Source organism: Labeo rohita, chromosome 2 (genome assembly GCF_022985175.1).
Source record: "Labeo rohita strain BAU-BD-2019 chromosome 2, IGBB_LRoh.1.0, whole genome shotgun sequence".
Lineage (NCBI taxonomy): Eukaryota > Metazoa > Chordata > Actinopteri > Cypriniformes > Cyprinidae > Labeo > Labeo rohita.
Genome location: NC_066870.1, coordinates 23,598,652 through 23,619,382, shown reverse-complemented (window position 1 = coordinate 23,619,382; position 20,731 = coordinate 23,598,652). Strand labels below are relative to the sequence as shown.

Below are 20,731 nucleotides of genomic sequence, written 5' to 3'. Positions count from 1 at the left end.
AACATGCTTCTCTACAATTAGTCATTCGCTATTCAAAAATCATTAAAATGAGAGGTTGAAAGGGGATAATTTTCGATCACAGTGGGCGTTGATTCAAGCATTAAGCAGCTTTTATAATAAAATGCATTAAGAAAGTATAAAATTGTATAGGTCCTTAACAAAATGAAACTAAAGACTCTTTTTCCTATCTTATAATTAAATTGCTAATACTTTTGGGCTATTAATACAAGGTTCTTCAGAGGGGGGAAAAAAAGGAAATGAGGAATAAGCCCATCATAGCATGATGTACGCTTCCTCAGTTTCTGCAGTGGCAGGTTGGGTGTAAAATACACATTTTCTGACCACCACCTTTTCACTTGACCTCATTCATATTAGGGATCAAAGCCCAGATGTTGGTAATGCATCTTAGTAGCACATCTTGTCCCTGGATGCATCCGTATTGATTTTGTCAGTTAGCTACAGCTGACAAGACACCTGATTTATTACCAGCAATGTAGAGAGCGCAGGGCACCGAGTCTCTTAACTCATCTGTGGCAGATTCTTTAAATCACAAAGTCCCAGTTTGATCAGCTGAACAGAGGACATTATTGAAGAAAGGGGAGGGTTGTTCGACAGAAAGCAAATTTTTCACATCATTTACCTGCTCGTCCTCATTTGGCATTAGGACAGTGGCGCTACGGAAGATTATTGAAGTAAAAATAAAGAATTATTCAGTAATTTAGTATTATTTTATGTACTGAGGCTTTTTGGCTTCCAAGATAGACAGACAAAATTATATAAAGCATAATATATATATATATATATATATACTTTTTTTTTATAGACTTTTTTTTCTCAGAATTGCATGATATAGAGTTATAAAGAGAACATAGCTGTTTTTTTCACCCCTTAGAATTGGACTTCATAACTCGTAATTGCATGTTTATATCTCACAATTCTGAGAAAAAACGTCAGAATTGCAAGACATAATCTTGGAATTGTGAGAAAAAAGTCATAAATGCAAGATGCAAACTAGCATTTGTGAGAAATAAAATCAAAACTTGCAATTCTGACTTTATTTCTCACGATTCCAAGTTTATATCTTGCATTTCTGACTTTTTCCTCATAATTCTGACCTTTTTCTCAGAATTGCCTGATATAAACTCACAATTGCAAGTTATAAAGAGAACATACCCATATTTTTCCCCCTCAGAATTTTACTTCATAACTCGTAACTGCATGTATATCTCGCAATTCTGACTTTATGTATCACAACTTCTGTGAAAAAAGTCTGAATTTCGAGATAGAAACTTGAAACTGTGAGAAAAAAAAGTCAAAAGTTGCAATTCTGACTTTATAACTCGTAATAAAAAGTTTATATCTCATAATTCTAACAAAGACAAAGTGAGAATCGCGAGTTTGTATGATGCGAGATGTAAACTTGAACTTGCGAGAAAAAAAGGCAGAATTGTTAGATAAATATCCTTTTTTCTTCAGTAGCAGAAACAGGCTTTCATAGTTTTATATAATAAAATATTTTGGACAATACAAATACATATTCAGATTAAAATATATTTTCAGAAAAAAATGAACAAATTAAAAATCATTAAAAAAAATATGTTAATGTATTTTAACATCTATATTGTCAGTATACTATTTGTATATTTTAAAACATTTAATTTTTTTTTTTTTTTTTTGTCAAATGAGCAATGTCTTTTATTCACTCTTCACTACATATAAAAACCATGCCACATCATTTCTGTACATTTGTACAGTTTCTTCAACAGCCTTTTTAGTGGGCCAAAATGTGAAATGTCTCAGTGCTAACTGAGGTCAAATACATATTTACGGTGATTGATTCTGCCTTCCATTCCAATTTTTTCCATGTGACTGTAGATTTAAAAAGAATGGATGAGTCAAAGCATTAGTGTGAGGAAATGGGCAATTTATAATAATTATTTAAAATGCACTGCTCAAATTTGAAGAGAATGAGTTACCAAGGAAAGCATGCGTGAAAATGGCTGGAACATAGCTTGTCCAGGTCAAAAAAAAAAAAAAAAAAAAAAAATCAGCGAATTTGTTCTGGAATGCCCTTGCATCCATCTACCAGTGAATGATGCAATTCCAGAGCCAAAGTTCAATATTATTGCAGCCTTCTATCTCAGCTTAAAGCATCCTTGATTGAAAAGCACTTTGTAGCACAGAGGACACGGTGAGACAGTTAATGATTCCAGAGAAGTCATGAAGGTTTTAAATTCAAGATAAACTGAAAAAGCCCTGAACTACTGAGCCTTTTAATCTCATTTCCAAATGGGGATCTAGTCCCACAGCTTTCCAAAGCTTAAGAGAATTGCCCATGTGATTTTGTCATATAGGAACAAATCCCTTTCAGACTGTTGGATAAGCTATTCAAATCTAAAAACTGCCAAAGACCTAAAGAACAAAGAAGACAGAACACTTATCCAATTCCAATTTTTTTTCATGTAAGAAAAGAAGAATATCCCCCTTAAAAAAATGTCACAGTTGCAGATGAAAACAGCTGTAATACTGTTCTAAGCATGTAACCATAGACATATTGTTGATTATATACACAGACAGACAGAGACTGCATCTGTAAATCTGAAAACTGACATGAACAGTTGCTATAGAAACATGAGATCACACACACACACACACACACAGAATAGAATTCAACATTAACTGGACTGAATTGTACCGGTGTGGAAGACTGGCAGGTGCTTTGTTTCTTGCCATATAAACCCATGCAGAAAACCACAAGGGATCAGATTTACTGACATACTTTACAAAATGTCCATTGTTAGAATGTGTAAAAACAAGTGTTATTTTCACCCTAGTGATAAAACAGCAAATTGCCATTATTTTTTACAGTTTTGCACTGCATGCTGACTGTTACAACAAAGCAATCAGCAAATCAGTGTAATTACAATTTATTAGGCTTAAATTAAAGAAATTTAAATCAAACCAGTCTTTAAAGAGCCAAGACTACAGCAGCAATTATTTGTACTAGTGAAACTACACATAAAGAGCATAACATATGGTGTTTTAAAGTGTCTTAATATTCTGTTGGAGTCCCCTACAAAAGGTTTAAATGCATTTAAGGTCAGAAAACATTGTAACATTTTCTCATAATATAAATTTGTACATAGAGTTATTTCTCAATGTTTTTGATTCGTTCAATCAGTTCTGAGTGTAAGGACTGTAAAGCCCTCCCTTCCATAAGCCTACTCTGCTCTGATTGGTCAGCTGGCCAAGCCTGTTGTGATTGGTACAGAGAGATGTACTCGTGCAAGTTAGCGAGCGCTGCTATCAGTGTTGCCAAGTCCGTGGTTGTTTTTGATGTTTTATTTAGTCCCTGGAATGCGAATTTACCAGCGGAACCCCGACAAAAAAAAAAACGTTTTACACCCTGAAACGTGATTTTTAATGGGGGACCCTCCTCGAAATGCGATTGGGCTAGTTTAGGGCTAGTTTAGAGTAGCAACTGGGCAGGTTTTGTTATGAAAACCTGGCAACCCTGGCTACCATTGACAAAGCATGCACCAAAATAATAATACAGTGCTCCAGTCTGTTCTTAAAATAATGACATGAAAACATTTGAACATGTGAATCGTGCCTACAGCTAAAGTTCAGCTGCTAAAGTCCCCCTGTAGTCGATTTTTTTTATTCCTTAAAACTGATCTTTGATGGTCAAAATGACATATTTAAATGTTTTTTCTTGTGAAAATAATTTTCTCATGCCTTAAAACAGCTTGAATGTAACTCTACCCCCTTGCCTCATTTACTATATGCTGATCTATGAATATGCATATTAGTTCGCCCCCACACAGTCACACCAGCCAGAGCCCCGTGATCCACTAACTGAACTGTAGTAAATGTGATATAATGGCGAAACATGGATAATGACTGATAAAACTATGTTTTTACTAGCGGACAATACAGTAGATACTGTAACATTTGTTAACATGTGTCTATCCTTTGACGTGATTGGTTACTTAAAAAAAAAAAAAGGGCTGTTTCAAACCGCATTTCTGGGACAGCCTTTGGGAAACTACAGTTTTAAGGAGGAAATACTCAGCAATGGTGTTAATTAATGGACTGGGACATGGTTTGTCGAAAAGCATATTAAACACCACATAGACAAATAAACAACATAAAAATCTTGATTTGCACTACAGGGGGACTTCAACAAAACAATAACGGTGAATACGTTAGCGAGTACTAACGTGACTAACTGATGAAACAACACAGTTTGTAAACCAAAATATGTCTACATTGTTATTACACAAAGTAATGAGAACAACGACAATGGCATTAATCAACACATTCTTAGGAAATAGTGGGTTCACAGCGATTTATCAAAACTATTTCAATAAGACAATAATATTGTGGTTTACCTGTAAACCTAAAGCTGCACTACTTATACATCACATATTAGCACAAACAACCAGTGTTGCCAAGTCTGCGGTTTTCCAGCAGAATTGGGCTACTTTAACACTGTGGCGCAGGTTGTTTTTCATGTCCGTGGGTTGAAGCGACCCCAGTAACGGGATATTTATTTCCTTTAGAATCCGAATTTTACCTGGGGAACCCTGCCAAAAACGTGTATTTTACCCCACGGAACGCGATTTTAATGAGGGACCACCCTCGAAACATGATTGGGCTAGTTTTGGGCTAGTTTTGAGTTGCAATTCGGTGGGTTTTGTTGTGAAAACCTGGCAACCCTGCAAACAACTTGCTATACTGAGCACTCAGTTGAAAATGTAGACATAATGTATCAGTCGTACTTACAGGTTGTGGTTCGGAGACGCTTATTAGTCCAAAAAAGGAAAATTAGAAGCCAATGAAAATAAAAGCCAAGATTACATAAGCAGTCCTCGATAAAATGATGAGCGCACAACAAAAGGTTTGAATTGTATTGCTGTGGTATCGTGGACAAAACGAATTTGAATCACTGAATCTTCACATCATTATCTTTTGGCAATGAAAACAAAACAAATTCACTCCACGGAGCAGAAGACCGCGTCTTCTCCACATGATGTAAACACACTAACTAGCAGAAGTTTTTGTGGGCAGGTCAGACTGTTCGTATTTAGCGGGCAGGCGGGGATTATGCAAATGTGTTACATAGTGACGTATATCGGTAACAGGCAGAAGATTCGAAAATATAACGATTTGTTAAAGCGGCTCTGAGTCGACTCTTTCTTTTGAGAGATAATATCTTTATGTATAATGCACTTTTTTTGATTATCAACTTTGCAGACTGTTTACATTGAAGGATAGCTACATTACAATCTGCAAAAAAGCCATATACCCACTCTTTAATTAATGACAAAGTTTATTTGGGTTTTCCCTTCCTGATAAGGTTTCTGCAAATTTCTGCAAGTTTCTGCCAATGGTCAGTAAGTTACAGTCATATTACAAATCTTGCTTGAGGGACCATAGCTTACTACATTACCATGGCCAAGTATTCCTGCTGGCCTAGACTGTCCCTCTATAGCAGATAGTCACAGAGATGGAAACAGTCCTTTAAAGCTACCTTTTTGATCTTGGGAGAGAGAAAAAAAACAGTGGCGTTTCCTCCCTGCTGCGCATCTGGATCACTCCCACCGAGTTTGCACTCAGGAGACCTTTGCCAAGTATTGACTAGGAACTCAGAAGTGCTTAACAGCCAGAACATGATAGGAGACAGAACAGCTTTTGGGGAGATTGTGAGCAGGCTGTCAAAGGATAGATGGAATACATCAGTAAGAAACAGAGAACTCTACCTCTAGTGGATGACCTCAACTGAAACTTGCTCTCAGCAGTCAGGTTAAAATGTGATACTTATTTATACTTTATACTGAAATGCTATCTATCTATCTGTCTATCTATCTATCTATGTTTCATTTGTTAACATTTGTGTTTTTTTAATTAATGAAGAGTTTAATATTAAACTATTAAAAATGTTTTAAAATTAATTGCCATTCTAATGTTATACGCTACTAACGCATACATTCACATAATTCATTCACATACAGACAGCTACTGTACCAGTATCTGTCAGCAACATCAAAAACTCTGTTGAACACGCCTGGCTGGCTCGCTTAGATCTAGAGAGAAGCCAATTTGTTTTTCATGTGGACGGCTGGATGGACGACGGGCACCCCTCTGTGTCCCACAAAAGCACTCAACACCTAGTGTGCTGGAGGGAAAGGAACTAATTAATCACATCATCATTTAGCGATTATCAGAGTATTTCCAAACTAGTGCACTGTTCCTCTCCCCAGGAGTGCCATACATCAGCTAGACAGAGCAGATCGGAACGAGCCCGCTCACGCAGACTGCGATATTAAAACACTGAAGCAGCAGTGGCGCTGCTGTCCTCAGACAAGGTGTTAATTGATTAGGGGGGGAATGAGACTCTCTGGGGGGCCCGTAGAGAGCTCTTATGATTGGACAGATTGAAGCATCATTTTTATAGCTTCAGTCATCTGTTAATTACAAAACATCAAGCTACGGGCTCAACAGAAGGGCGTGTTATGATTAAGAAGAGCAGAATGAATTTAAAGTTGAAATTTCTGTAAAATACTGAGAAGGGCATAACATCTGTTTCATTAGCAGCAGGTTTGATGCTGTCCATCCAGCTTTACCTGAAGAAAATATCAGTGCTTGAAAGGTAGCAATAGAATACATGAAAAAAATAGATGCAAGACAGAAAAGATTAATCAATCACAATTCAGTATGCAAATACATGCAAGAAAGAAGTGGTGCAATGACCTCATCTGTCAGTCATTTCCTGACTCCTCCCCCTCATCCTTTCTTGTCAATCTGCACTGACCTATGAATACCTCCCACACGTTTTTGGTTTTAATGCATGCTTGCAAATTATATTAGAAAACATGCTAATGTTATTCTTTTGATTTGCAGTTACATCGCCGTGGGGGCATGCATTTGCCTTTACAATTTATTTACATTAGCCTACATCTCACGAGTATAACAAGACAGAAACTGATATATGTAATGTCCAATTTAGTCTACAAATATGATTCAAGGGTCATTTTATTCTAGAATCAAAAAACAACAACAAAGAAAACAAATATTTACATATATATTCTCATTATACGTAAAAGCTATATTTATTAGGTCAAAATAAAATATGTTATATCAGATAACACATAACACACAACTTTATATTATTATAGTATGCAGTGCATCACATCGTAATCCTTTTTGATCTGCCAACCCCATTTTGCTCCTATGATTTTTCCAAACTGAATACAGGCATGGTGACCACTGGCTGTCAAGTTCAGCTGCAGTTTTGGTTGGGTTATTAAAAATATGTACATATATTTAGACATTCAACTCTCCATTCACACACAAGTCTTCTTGTGTGTGTACACCAAAAGTGAATTTAATTATTTATGCAAATAGATTACATCCAAAGTCAATGCAAAGATGCAAACCATGCAAAGATGCAAATTCAGGTGTGAATTTGTACCGGGCGGCACGATTAATTCGAATGCAAAATAAACTTGAATTTTGCACTTAAATGTGACCCTGGACCACAAAACCAGTCATAAGGGTTAATTGAGATTTATACATAATCTGAATAAATAAGCTTTCCATTGATGTATGGTTTGTTAGGATATGACAATATTTGGCCAAGATACAAAAATTTGAAAATCTGGAATCTGAGGGTGCAAAAAAAATCTAAATTGTGAGAAAATCGCCTTTAAAGTTGTCCAAATGAAGTTCTTAGCAATGCATATTACTAATCAAAAATTAAGTTTTGATACATTTGCAGTAGGAAATTTATAGAATATCTTCATGGAATATGATCTTTACTTAATATGGTAATGATTTTTGGCATTAAAAAAAAAAATCTAACAATTAATTTTTTTTTAATATTAATTTTGACAAATGTACAAATGTATTTTTGACTATTGCTACAAATATACCCGTGCTATGTTTATAAACCAAAAAGAATTAATTAAATTGCTTAAAGGGGTCATCGGATGCCCAATTTCCACAAGTTGATATGATTCTTTAGGGTCTCAACGAGAAGTCTATAACATACTTTGGTTAAAATTTCTCAGTGGTAGTGTAAAAAAACACAATGCATTGTCGCGCAAACCAATCAGTGAAGAGCTTACTGACACATTCAGTTGTATCAAAAAATGGAGGAGAACATTATTATAGCCATCTGCAGGCACCTCAAAATTTATGACAAAACTTCGTATTCATACAGAGACTGGACAAAAAAAAATGATTGCTCAGAGTAAAGTAAGCGAGGAAGTTGGACTACCTGGTAAGTGATGAAAATATGTGCCTGTTACTTGATTTTAGCTAGAGTTTTACATTACTATGAACTGGTTAGCACAGGCATTGGCCAAAGTTAGCATAACCTGGCATTGCCAGGATATTCTACAGCTGGGAAAATAAATCGATGCATCGTGATTCGTGGATCGATGTACTTGCACCTCAGCTTTAATGACATGAGATTAATGTAAACAAAGCGCACTATAAACACCCTTGTAATTCAGTTAACCTTTTCAAACTTTACGAATGATTATTTTAGGTTCAAGTGTTGTGTGTAAGGAACTGGAAGCAAGCAGAGTATGGCTGTTTCTAAAGCACATAGTGCCATCTGCTGTTAAAAACTGAGCTCAGAATTAATTTTCCGAAACTCTCAGAATCGATGCAGAATCACTTCTCGATTCATTATACAATAATATAAGTTTATCTCCAGCCCTTATATTTATGTTTTTTGATGCAAAAAACATCCTGCAAGTAATCTAGAGCGAGTACCGCAAAGCAAATATGTGCTTCGTTTTTGGTGGGCACACACCATTACACAGACAAAAAGAAAAAAAACTAAACAAATAAAAAAACAATACAAAACAAAATAAAAACTAGTGCTGTCATATGATTACTTGTGATTGATCGCATCCAAAATATTTTTTTTGTTTACGTAAAATATGTGTATGTACTGTGTATATTTATTATGTATATATAAATTCACACACACAGTATATATTTCGAAAATATTTACATGTATATATTTATATTCATATAATTTATATTATATATAAATATATTTAATATATATTTTTAAATATATACATAATAAATATACACAGTTCATACACACAAATTATGTAAACAAAAACCTCTGTTTTGGATTTAATTGTTTGACAGCGCTAAACAAAACACAAAGATGCATGACACCCACTGTCACTCAGTCTTCAGAAAATACAATCAATGCAAATGAAACAAGAAAACAAATGACACATACAGTATCTCTCAAATAAAACAACACAATGGACAGGATCAGCTATCCAATAAGGCTCGTGTTGGACACGCACCTGCACAAACCCTGATCCGCATGTTCGTGAACATGAGCAGGAGATCATGAATGAAGTGAGTGTCAGAAAGATGGATGAGACACAGCACTTTTCATAAACCCTGGCTGAAACAATCCTCCCATCAGCAGGGCCAGCCAAACACACTAATCATGGCGCATGCCAGAGTGAGAAATCAAACACTTTAAGCGTACCTCAGCCAGATGGTGAGTGAAATCAGAGCCCCTGGCTCATTTCATGGCTGCTTAACAGCCACAAGTGAGGACGAGAGAGTGAGTGTGATGTAAAAGAAAAAGAAATGGAAGAAACAAATACGATTTTTCATGCTACGTGAAATAAACTCCTTTCGGCAGACTAGAAAGGCCTAACTTATAAACGTAAATGCTTTTTATAGAAATTGAGTACAAGAGACTGTTCTTTCTTCAAATTTGCATAAACGTTGTAAAGTTTATGATGAAACAGCCGTATAAATGGCTTTTTTATCTCTGTTTTTAGTGTATGACAGTATGTAAACAAATAAACAAAGTCTGCATCAAACGAGAGGCAACAAGACAGCTGGAAGAGATAAGACAGATTCCAAAGGGTAAAAAAATAGATTAATATTAAAATATTTATTTAAATAATTAAAAAGTTATTAGTTATTAAATTAACAATGCTGAAATAAAATATAATAATTATTTATTTGTTTCTAATTAATGTCTATTCAATAATTTTCTTATCTGTCACAATTATATATATTAATACTTTGAATTAATGAATTCTCAACATATATAAATATATTAAATTAATTTAATTAGTCAACATAACATAATTCTTTCATTTCAATTTTTTATTTACAGCCTTAAAGGAGAAGTCCACTTCCAGAACAACAATTTACAAGTAATTTAATCACTCCCTTATCATCCATGATGTTCATGTCTTTCTGTCTTCAGTCGGGAAGAACGAGTCATCTCGGGGAGTGATTCGTTCAGTCGCGCATGCGCAACATCCTGTTAGGTTCTGTACTGGAATTAGTTCACCTGTTTCGAGTCTTCGGGTTTTTCGAGTCGTTCGTTCATCTTACGGGGCTGTCACTTGATGCTGATTTTGCTAAAATGAACGAAATGACTCGAAAAAAGATTCATTCATTTTGCTGAACAGGCTCAAAGGTCAGAGTCGGTAAAATAATCCGAACTTCCCATCACTATTATGAATCACGTCTTCGATTCACCACAAATTCATCATCTGTGTACTCCGGCTCAAAAAGGTAGAGTATGTCAAAAAACTCCATGTTATTTTCTCCTACAACTTCGGAATCGTCCAACATCGTTGTACCTTTTTGTCTGTAAACAGCGTTTGACTTACTTGCACTTTCTCAGTCTTTTCGCGTTTGCTTTGTAAACCCTGGGTCTGTGGTTCCACCTACTTTCCGCGTGACCTTTCGACGTAATTCAATAGTACGTGGACGCGCATCCCAGCTACACGAGCTTTTGTGCTTAAAAAGTCTACAAATTTTTATTTTCCGATAAGACGCTTCTTCCTTGGTTGGGTTTATTTAGAGCCCTTTGAAGCTGCATTTAAACTACATTTTAGAAGTTCAAAATCGGGGCACCAATGAAGTCCATTATATGGAGAAAAATCCTGAAATGCTTTCCTCAAAAAACATAATTTCTTCACGACTGAAGACAGAAAGACATGAACATCTTGGGTGACAAGGGGGTGAGTAAATTATTTGTGAATTGTTGTTCTGGAAGTGGAGTTCTCCTTTAAAAATAAGACATGCAACAACTCACCACACAGCCAGTGGAGTCCAGTTTGCGATCAGAAATGCAACGGAAATTTCGACTGCAGCCTCCGTTGTCTTTCGAGCAGTCGCGCACCGGGCCAAAAGAGTCAAGCAGCACTTCCAGACTGTCGAAGGACGAAGAAATCATCAGCTCCTCCCTGATGAACAATGACGCATAGAAAACTCAGTTAGTAATGGCAGGTCAATACCGCAAACAACCTCTAGCATCTTTAGTCATCATTAAGACAATGCAAAATTATAATCTGCCTGTTTATTACATTATATTCACTTTATCCAATACGAATTGCATACATATGTCAAGAGTAGTGTGAAGTTGAAAATGACTATTCTGTCTTCTCTGTGCAATCATAAATCCAGCTAAAGGGAAAAGCTTTCCAAAGCAGCAAAAGTAAACAACAGCACTGATGGCTAAACCTTGAACAGATGAACCCCATTGCTCTGACCTTGGTTTTAGCTGTGTGGCTGGGAAATTGTATTGGGTGATATTTATTTTTTCTTTCTAGAGCACTTGAAACATCCAAATATTTATCATTACTATGAAATATGAATGGGCAGTGGTCATGATGAAGGAGCAAACCAGTGACCTTTTATTGTCTAATATATTTTAAGAGTGTGAAATCACCGGGCTGCTGGAGAAGTGGAGTGCTGTGATAAATGGATTCGTAGTTTTGCTACTGTGATTTCGGCTTCAAGACAGAAATACTGCTTTTATGTTCCAAGATTGTTTTTCTTATTCCTCTGTTATGAAATGGCTGATGATTCTTGTCTCAAAGCCAAGTGGAGACATGCTCTGTCAGTGTTTAAAAATCATGCAAATGACAATCAAATAAGTGCATGTATAAATATAAAAACAGAGAGAGACAGAGCAAAAAGCAATAAGAAGCTACACTTTCAGATCGTTCTTTCAGGGACATCCTGAAAAAAATCTGTTTTTACCGTACTTTTTACTTTTATATTTAAAAAAAATGTGTCACTTATAATGATAAGGTCAGAATAAAATGTCTGGGAACATTATTAAAAATAAAAAAAGGTAGTAACATTATCTATACTGCTAAAAAAGATCAAGGATTCCTCGTATGGCTTTTTTGAAAAATAAATTAACACATTTCCCTATTATATGCATTTTCAGCATCACAGTTAATAATAATTACTGGAGATTCCCTGTAAATGTCCACTTTACTTAATAAAGAACACTACGGTTCTCACCTCATTTTCCCTCTCCCACCAATCTTAGCAAAATACTAGGAGTACGAGAGAAGGCAGGACCTTTTAAAGCCGTGATGTTATGGTCGTTAGGGGAAGATGTTATCGTAATAAGGCAGAATATATAATGACTCCCGTTCCATGGTAATGAGGGCGCTTTGAACAAATTGAGACAAATCTACCTCTGTGAACAAAGCATCTCAATTGGCAGGGCTTAGAACAGAAAGTCTGTGGAAGCTCTAATTAGTAGCTTAACTCCAAATACAAAGCAAGCATTTTCAGACTAGACACTGGAAAAGTGCAGCCTGTTCTTTTCAACAGCGACAAGAAGTAATTAAAATGAACCTTCACTTAAGACTCTAATAAAGAAGGCCATGCAAGTAATAGAAGAGTCACTCTGAGACAAATGTGATACGTAATACTTTTTAATCAAAAGCTAAGACACTAATCAGTTATTATCTCTGATATTGTTCTAAAGCATTTATTGTAACTGGAGACATTGCACTTAGCTTTGCATAATAATAATAATAATTTAGATGCAGTATTGCTTTGTCTGTTCTTCCTCCAAAAAAAAAAAAAAAAAAAAAAAAAAAAAAAAAAAGTTCCAAAGTCACAGCAGAGCTGCTTTGCCTGAATAAATCAACACCTTTAAATGAATTGGTTGAGTGAATAATTCAATGATTGATTTGTTCCTAAAGCAAATGATTCAGTGTTATTAATGAATCATTTCATAGAACGAATCAATGGCTCATTAATTAAAGGATTAGGTCACTTCCAGAATACAAATTCCCTAATAATGCACTCACCCCCCATGTCATTCAAGATGTTCATATCTTTCTTTCTTCAGTCGAAAAGAAATTCAGCAACTCTGCTGGCTGCAATTCTGCATCTACACAAACTTAGTGCCAGTCACTTTCAGGTGCTGCATAATATCACTGCGCCTGCTGCACCCATGGTACGGCAGCAAAGTTCCTTGATTATTACGCCGGAATGAGAGTATAGTTCCTAGCCATATCAGCCTAGAAAATCGCAACTTTTCATTTTCCATCAGTCTTAGTACACGATGTAACCACAGAAGTGTCAAGTGTTAAATAGGAAAAATATCGTCATTATATGGTCATTTTTGAGCTAGATGCTATCGGTCTAATCAGATTCAATGATCTATGCTAAGATATGCTAAAAGTGCTACCGCCAGACCCGAAGATCGGCTGAATGGATTCGAAAACGGTAAAACTCAACTGTTTAACTCTAGGGGAGTTGGAAAATCAGCCTATTTTCAAAAAATGCAAAGTGTTCCTTTAATGGGAGCCAATAGGTTGAAGGTCCAAATTGCAGTTTCAATGCAGCTTCAAAGGGCTCTACACAATCCCAGCTTGATAAGGGTCTTATCTAGTAAAAAAAAAAAAATATTATTTACTTTTTAACCACAAACACTCACCTTGCATTAGCTTTGTGTTCATGCATTATGTAGTCACGTTGAAAAGATCACGCATGATACAGTTAGAAGTACCGACCCAATGTTTACAAAGCGAAAGTGTAATTTTTTTTTTATAGAAAATGACAGATTGTTTCGCTAGATAAGACCGTTATTCCTCAGCTGGGATCACATAGAGCCCTTAGAAGCTGGAATGAAACTGCAATTTGGACCTTCAGCCCGTTGGCTTCCATTGAAGACCACTGTATGGAGAAAAATCCAGAAATGTTTTCCTGAAAAACCTTAACTTCTTTCCAACTGAAAGAAAGACATGAACATCTTTGAAATATTAATTCCGGAGTAATCGAATCCTTGGGTTGTCACTTGTTTCATTTCTGAATCAATCAATGTGTTTGAACAAATCGGCTGACTTAATGATTCACTGATTCACTCTTAATGACTCACATGTCAACACCTACTGGTTTAACTATGTAACCTGCAGAAAAGAATCACGTAAAATTTGCAACCATTAGGCAGACTGATATTCTGACAGTTGATGTACAGTACATTAACTGTACATTAGTATGTCAGTTGCGTCACTGTAATTTACATTTTACTTTTTAATAAATACATTTGAATCTATAAGACACAATGAAACTTTCATTTCGGTTAAATTTCATATTGCATTTTTGTTTTAGACATTTTCAATTTCAAACAATATTTGGCAGGCCACCTGTAGTCTTGCTGCAGACCACCTATGGTCACAGACCCCTGGTGAAGATTCCAGCTGTAACATAAATGCAATGACATACCAAACATCTCCTTTATAGACACCAGTACAGATTCTACAGTACGTATTCTCTCTAAACTGATTGTTCTCTGCAGTTCCAAGATTGCTTTTCCTTGGATCAGATTATGCTGCTGGGAGTACAAGTGGTATACTGGTTCACTTGCACAACGATAGTGAAATGTGTTTGCTGTGCTCGAAATGAACAAATATTTACTGTGTGATGTACGAAGTTGACAACTATGGTCATTTTCCAAACAGGCAGGCTCTGACTAGTGCAGGGAATTGCAGTCCACAGACATTCAAAATATTATAAAAACAAGTTATTATCCTAATATTTAATTCTCTAAGGAATAATTATAGCTTTAAGAGTGGTCAAAGATGATCAGTGCAAGTAATGATGCTTAAATGTATAATTTCTCTCTACTTTCACAAGTAGGCTATGCCAAGTCAATAAATTCTAGCCTAAATTCCAACCAATGAGCCAGCCAAATTATTTAATAACTCATATTAACTTCGATGAAGGTTATAAATGCATTTTTTCCCTCAGCATGGTTAATGGTACCCCAATGGGTTTTACATACTATGACCCAAATAGATAAATAAATAACCTGTATCATTTACATCATTTACTTTCATCATTTCATCTCATGTTACCCCATCTTATGTATCCTACAGAAGAAAGTTAATAACATTTTCATATTTAGGTGAACTCTTAAAAGATCAGGTAGTACATTATCTCTGTTTATTAACATGGTAAGGGTGACTTCAAAATATTCCAGTGCTCCGAAAAACACTTGGAATTGAGGCAATATTCAGCAAGCCCAGGGCCAAGGGACCACATGGCCTGCCAAATTTTGTACGGTGGACCATGTCAAGCTAGCCACTCTGCGGGAGATCAGTAGGACACACTTAGAGGACCTTCCAAAGGAATAAAAATTAAGTTTGAGGAAAGAAAATGTACTTTTCCACCACATATATATTGGTAATTATGTATATAGCTACATAACACACACACACACACACACACACATAAAACATAAGGAAAGACAATAACAGCCAAATGAACAACCATGCAAACAACTGAATTGTGTGTGTACAGTATGTACGTGTGTGGTTTATATGGTTAATTAGAGACAGAAATTACTAAATTCAACTTTAACAGTAAGGCCTCTTCTAATTAACATCAGACAGTGAATATATATATATATATATATATATATATATTTTTTTTTTTTTTTTTGAGAATAACGGCAGCATGCTTCATGCTTTATAGGTTATTTCCAACTGTATTATTTCTTATGAACAAAACCATATCTATAATTGAATTTTCAAAAGTAACTTTTCCATTTTACTGCCTTGAAGGCCCTGAGTACTGAGATATTTAAAAGTTCCTTTAAGCACCAGCTACCATGATAATTTAAGTGTGAGACTAATCACAAGAGTAATCAATTTTGGGTTAAAAACAAATTAATCAAATCAGCATGTGCCCTTTGGCAATGCATTCAAACCCCTGCGAGGTCTGGATAATGTCAAGCCACATCAATTTTGAGGCTTTACAAAAAAATAAATAAATACAAAAATACAAGTTACCCCATTTGGTTGGAAACTTTAATCTGTTGCAGTTCAATAAAGAGCCTCAGTGGAATGCTTATTAGTAAATCATCTTCATATTTGACAACTCACAACAAGTGCCATTCAAACAATAATGTCAAGTATAGCGGCTAAATTAAATCAATAGATGCTGTGCAATTATATTCAGTACTGAAAATAAGAATCTCAACAGGGTTACGGCAACTAAATGGTAAGGATGACATAGAGTATCTGACACAACTGGGTCTTGACATGTTTTAGAGCCTTATTTAACTCGCAAAGCCTTCAACTGTATCCACATAATGACTTCAGTTAAAGACATTGAAAACACAAAGGCTACTTAAAAAGTCTGGAACCACTGGCATGTTGCTGTAATTTACTGTAATTATCCAGTCAACTTAAAGAGACCCAAGACATGCTAGATCAGTAATCTTTAATTTGTCATGCTCAGCTGCCCTTGAGGTTTTCTGTAGTGTTTTGTTAAAGTTTTTTTGTAAAGTTTAGTTCAACTTTAACTAAAGTGTTTTCTAGTAAGTGCATGTAATGTCTGACACAAACCCACTTTTATATATCATTATCTTTGGCAGTTTCTTGTGAAATATGGCATGAAGGATTGGTTCAACTTTAATTTAAGCAATGAATTTGGTCAAAAGCATCTAAAGAGAAAGAAGTGACCCTTCTAACAGGCAGAGCTCTGCCTACCTTGGTTACTGTTACTCTCTCAAATAAGAAGTGCATAGAAATTAGCCAGATATTTACATGAACAGTACAGTTTTAAAGGAGTCATCGGATGCAAACTTCACTTTTACATGTTGTTTGAACTAAAATGAGTCTTGGGGGTGTGTGTGTACACAACCACCCTATAATGATAAAAATACACCCAGTGTTTTTTTTTTGTTTGTTTTTTTTTTTAATCCCCATAAATAATAGCCACTTTCTCAGAACGAGCCGTTCACAGATTCTTAGCAGAGTGACGTAGTTCTACACAGGTCCCTCCCATATCTGTTGACTGACACTGGTGTTTTAGCGTAGACCCACCTTGAGTGAGCTGTACACAGCCACCATTGTTTCGACGCCGGAGCAGGGGAAGAGAAGAATGTCTCCTAAGCGACTGAGGTGTTTTGTTGTTGAAGGTAATAATGTACATAGTCATCGCCATTTACTCCCGACATCTGAGTTGCCGAAGATGCAGAGGATTACTTTTGTTTTTGAAGGGAATGCACCCCCCCCCATCTACCTAAATGCGTCTATGTTCGCGTGAATCATTCATGATGCTTTACCTACAGAAGTTAGTATAATTTTTTTTTTTTTAACAAAACGCCTGTTCTAATAACATGCTAGTTAGCAAGTTTTGTGGCTAAATGCGGCTGAAGTAAACAGTCTTTCAGAGCACGGCTTGTCAACCCACAGAAGAGAGGGGTGGGTTGAGCAGAGCTCCTTTGCAAAAGCATTTAAAGCAACAAAACAGGCTTATATGTCTGCAGAGCTGATTTTGACAAGGTTTTACACTACCATTGGGAAATTTTAACCAAAATATGTTGTAGACTTTTCATTACCTTAAAGAATCATATCAACTTGTGGAAAATGGCATCCGATGACCGCTTTAAAAGTAGTAAAAATGTAATCAATATTGTGACAATTGCATTTTTCTTGAAAGACACTGTCAAATTTCAGAGTGATGTGATCTGAAAACTGTTTATAAGACATACTTACTGTAGTAACTACAGAATTAACTCTATTAACCTATTTTGACCAAAATCAATAAGTAAATTATTTAATTAAATTTAATTACATTTAATAAATTAATTAATTAATTAAAATTAATTTATAATTCAAACTGCAGTTTTAATGCAGCTTCAAACGGCTCTACACGATCCCAGCGGAGGAATAAAGGTTTCGTCTAGTGAAATGATCTGTAATTTTCTAAAAATAAATAAATAAATAAAATAAAAAATTATATATTTTTTAACCACAATTTTTAACCACAAAATTCCGTCTCACATTCACCTCCAACTTCAAAATTGTCTGACATCATTGTTTTACCTTTTTTTTTTTTGTAAAGGGCATTTGCATTTTTTTTTTTTTTTTTTTTTTACATTCACTTTGCAAACATTGGGTTAGGCTGCATGAGGTTGGGCTGGTGCAAGATGAGCATTTGTGATAAAAAAGTATGTACATTTTTATTTTTTTTAGAAAATGAATGATTGTTTTGCTCAGCTAGGATTGTGTTGAGCCCTTTGAAGCTGCATTTAAACTGCAATTTGGATCTTCAACCCATTGGCCACCATTGAAGTCCACTGTAATAAGAAAAATCCTGGAATATTTTCTCCAAAAATCTTTTTTCGTTGCGATTGACAAAAGAAAGACATGACCATCTTGGATCACATTGGGGTAAGTAAATCAGGAAATTTTTATTCTGGAAGTGAACTAATCCTTTAAGATTTATTTAAAGATTTGGAAAAATTAAACATTTCTGTAAACTTCAGTTTAAAACTTTCTAAACACCCTGGACCTTGAGGATTGGTCCAAACTGCTGCTCAAGGATTGCTCCAAGCTGTTTTAAAATAAGCCCTAATGTTTATTTTATTTGTTTTTGAAATTTTGAAGCAAATGATCAACTAATGCATTTCAGTATGCCATAAAGTTCAGCTATTCTTCTTCGAAACTAGCTGAGATTGAAAATGTCATCTCCTACCTGACATCCACTGCATCCTCCATGACAGTCATATCTGTCTTGCACTTGGCAGAGGGGTTGATGGCCAGCTCAGCTGGAGGAATGACAAAGCTTTTGCTAAGTGGCAGCCACATGCCTTCTCCAAGAGTGTATGTGAATCTGAAACACAAAAGTAAATATTTCAGAAACCTCTCACTATGTTACCAAAAAAAAACACATTTTACATCATTCAGCATGTTACAGGCTGCTGCATTGTGAGACAAGCTACATTGTGAGACAAGAAAATTGGCATTTAGATGACAGTAGTTTCACAATTTAAAAAAAGAAAGTAAAAGTTTTTTTTCAACAATCCATAAGGGTTACATTGATATTCTAGGTAGGTATCTAAAAACAATAGTTTCCAACGAAACAACGAATGACACAATTTCACATTTTAAAAAAAGAGATTTCTGACAAGAAAAATAATCCATACATTCTCATGAGAGACTCCCACATGTATGTAAAGACATTTATTTAGTTTATTGTATCCGCCTCTGCACAGTTGAACAAGGGTTTAACAAATAATGCATTTTTTTACTGATCCATTTAAAGATTCAAACCTTCTCCCCTGCAAAATCAAATATAACTGCATTTTCAGTTTGACCCTCACTCTGGAACGGTAGCATATTTTATACCTTGAATCATTATCAGAATGCTTATCTAACCTTGAAAACTCCCCCTACCCCTCTGCTTTTAGTGCTGAGAGACGTCCAGGCGGATAAGATCAACTTGTGGGTGGATATCCATAGAGGACTACAAAAACAAAGCAACTGAGCATTGTAAAATAATGCCCAGAACAGAAGGTCCAAAGAGTTCGTAGGAGTAATTGAAAACTGGCATATCTACAAGGTAGCTCTGTTTTACTGCACTTCAATTCACTTTGAAGTCCTGAGGTTTTCAACTTGGTGTCATAACACTTAATCAATAAATGCAATTCTGCCCAGCGCTGACTTGCATACAATGGAAAAAGTCTCTGAGACACGAATATAAACATGTTTTTGTTTTGCTGAAGAATAGCCAGGATGCACTTCAATGATTCATTGATTCAATCACTCACTGATTCATTCCCCTGTAAACTCAACTATCATTTTATTCCACCCATGCATCTCTACGTACATGAGCTAAACAATCACCTCAGTAATTCAATTTGCATAAGATGCATTATGCAAACAAAAATACTGTCTGATTACATTATTGGAGGCACTTTTAGTTTTCCAGGATTATGCATGCGAAGATGTGATTTAAACCTACGCTGTTAAAATAAAATGACATTTTATCATTAGTCACACATAGCCTACTAAGAATAGTGAATCACAATGAATCTACATAAAAACACTTGTTAGACCGACAATATTCATCCAAATATTCTTCAGACTAGGCTAACTGAGGCAAACCGTTTTATAACTAACAATGTTGCTGATTTGTTAAGGGTTTATGAGCTCCCAGTGTGCACTGTGGCATGAATAAATTATGCGGTTACTGTTATAGGAGTACTGTTTTACTACGTGCTGACTTTATTTATACCGCTGTTGTTGTTTATGTACACTATCAATCAAAAGTTTAGGATCGATATGATTTTTTAATGTTTCTGAAAGATGCCATTAATGCTCACCAAGGCTGCATTGATTTAAAAAATGCAAGTAAAACAGAAATAATCAAAAATACAGTAAAAAAAAGTAATAAGGTGAATTATTTTTGGAATTTAACATTTTCAGCAGTTATTACTCCAGTCTTAGGTGACACATGATCCTTCAGAAATCATGCCAATATGATTATTTGCTGTGCAAGAAAGATTTCTTTTTATTATTAATGTAAAAAAAAGGTTTAGTATTTTTGTGAAAAATGTGATACTTTTTTTAGGGTTCTTATACGTGAAAGTCTTTATAGTTACTTT

General features: G+C 35.3%; 1 protein-coding gene across 4 annotated transcripts in view; it reads right to left on the bottom strand.

Annotated features, from left to right (window-relative positions):
- Positions 1-20,731, bottom strand: part of astn1 (astrotactin 1) — a 276,262-nt gene that overhangs the window by 135,455 nt on the left and 120,076 nt on the right. For all 4 annotated transcript variants that reach the window (XM_051137636.1, XM_051137646.1, XM_051137653.1 and 1 more), the window contains 2 exons: positions 18,820-18,957; positions 11,114-11,264 (listed from right to left, as the gene is read on the bottom strand). In XM_051137636.1, the coding sequence (XP_050993593.1) occupies positions 11,114-11,264; positions 18,820-18,957 (289 nt within the window). The remainder of the gene's footprint in view (positions 1-11,113; positions 11,265-18,819; positions 18,958-20,731) is intronic.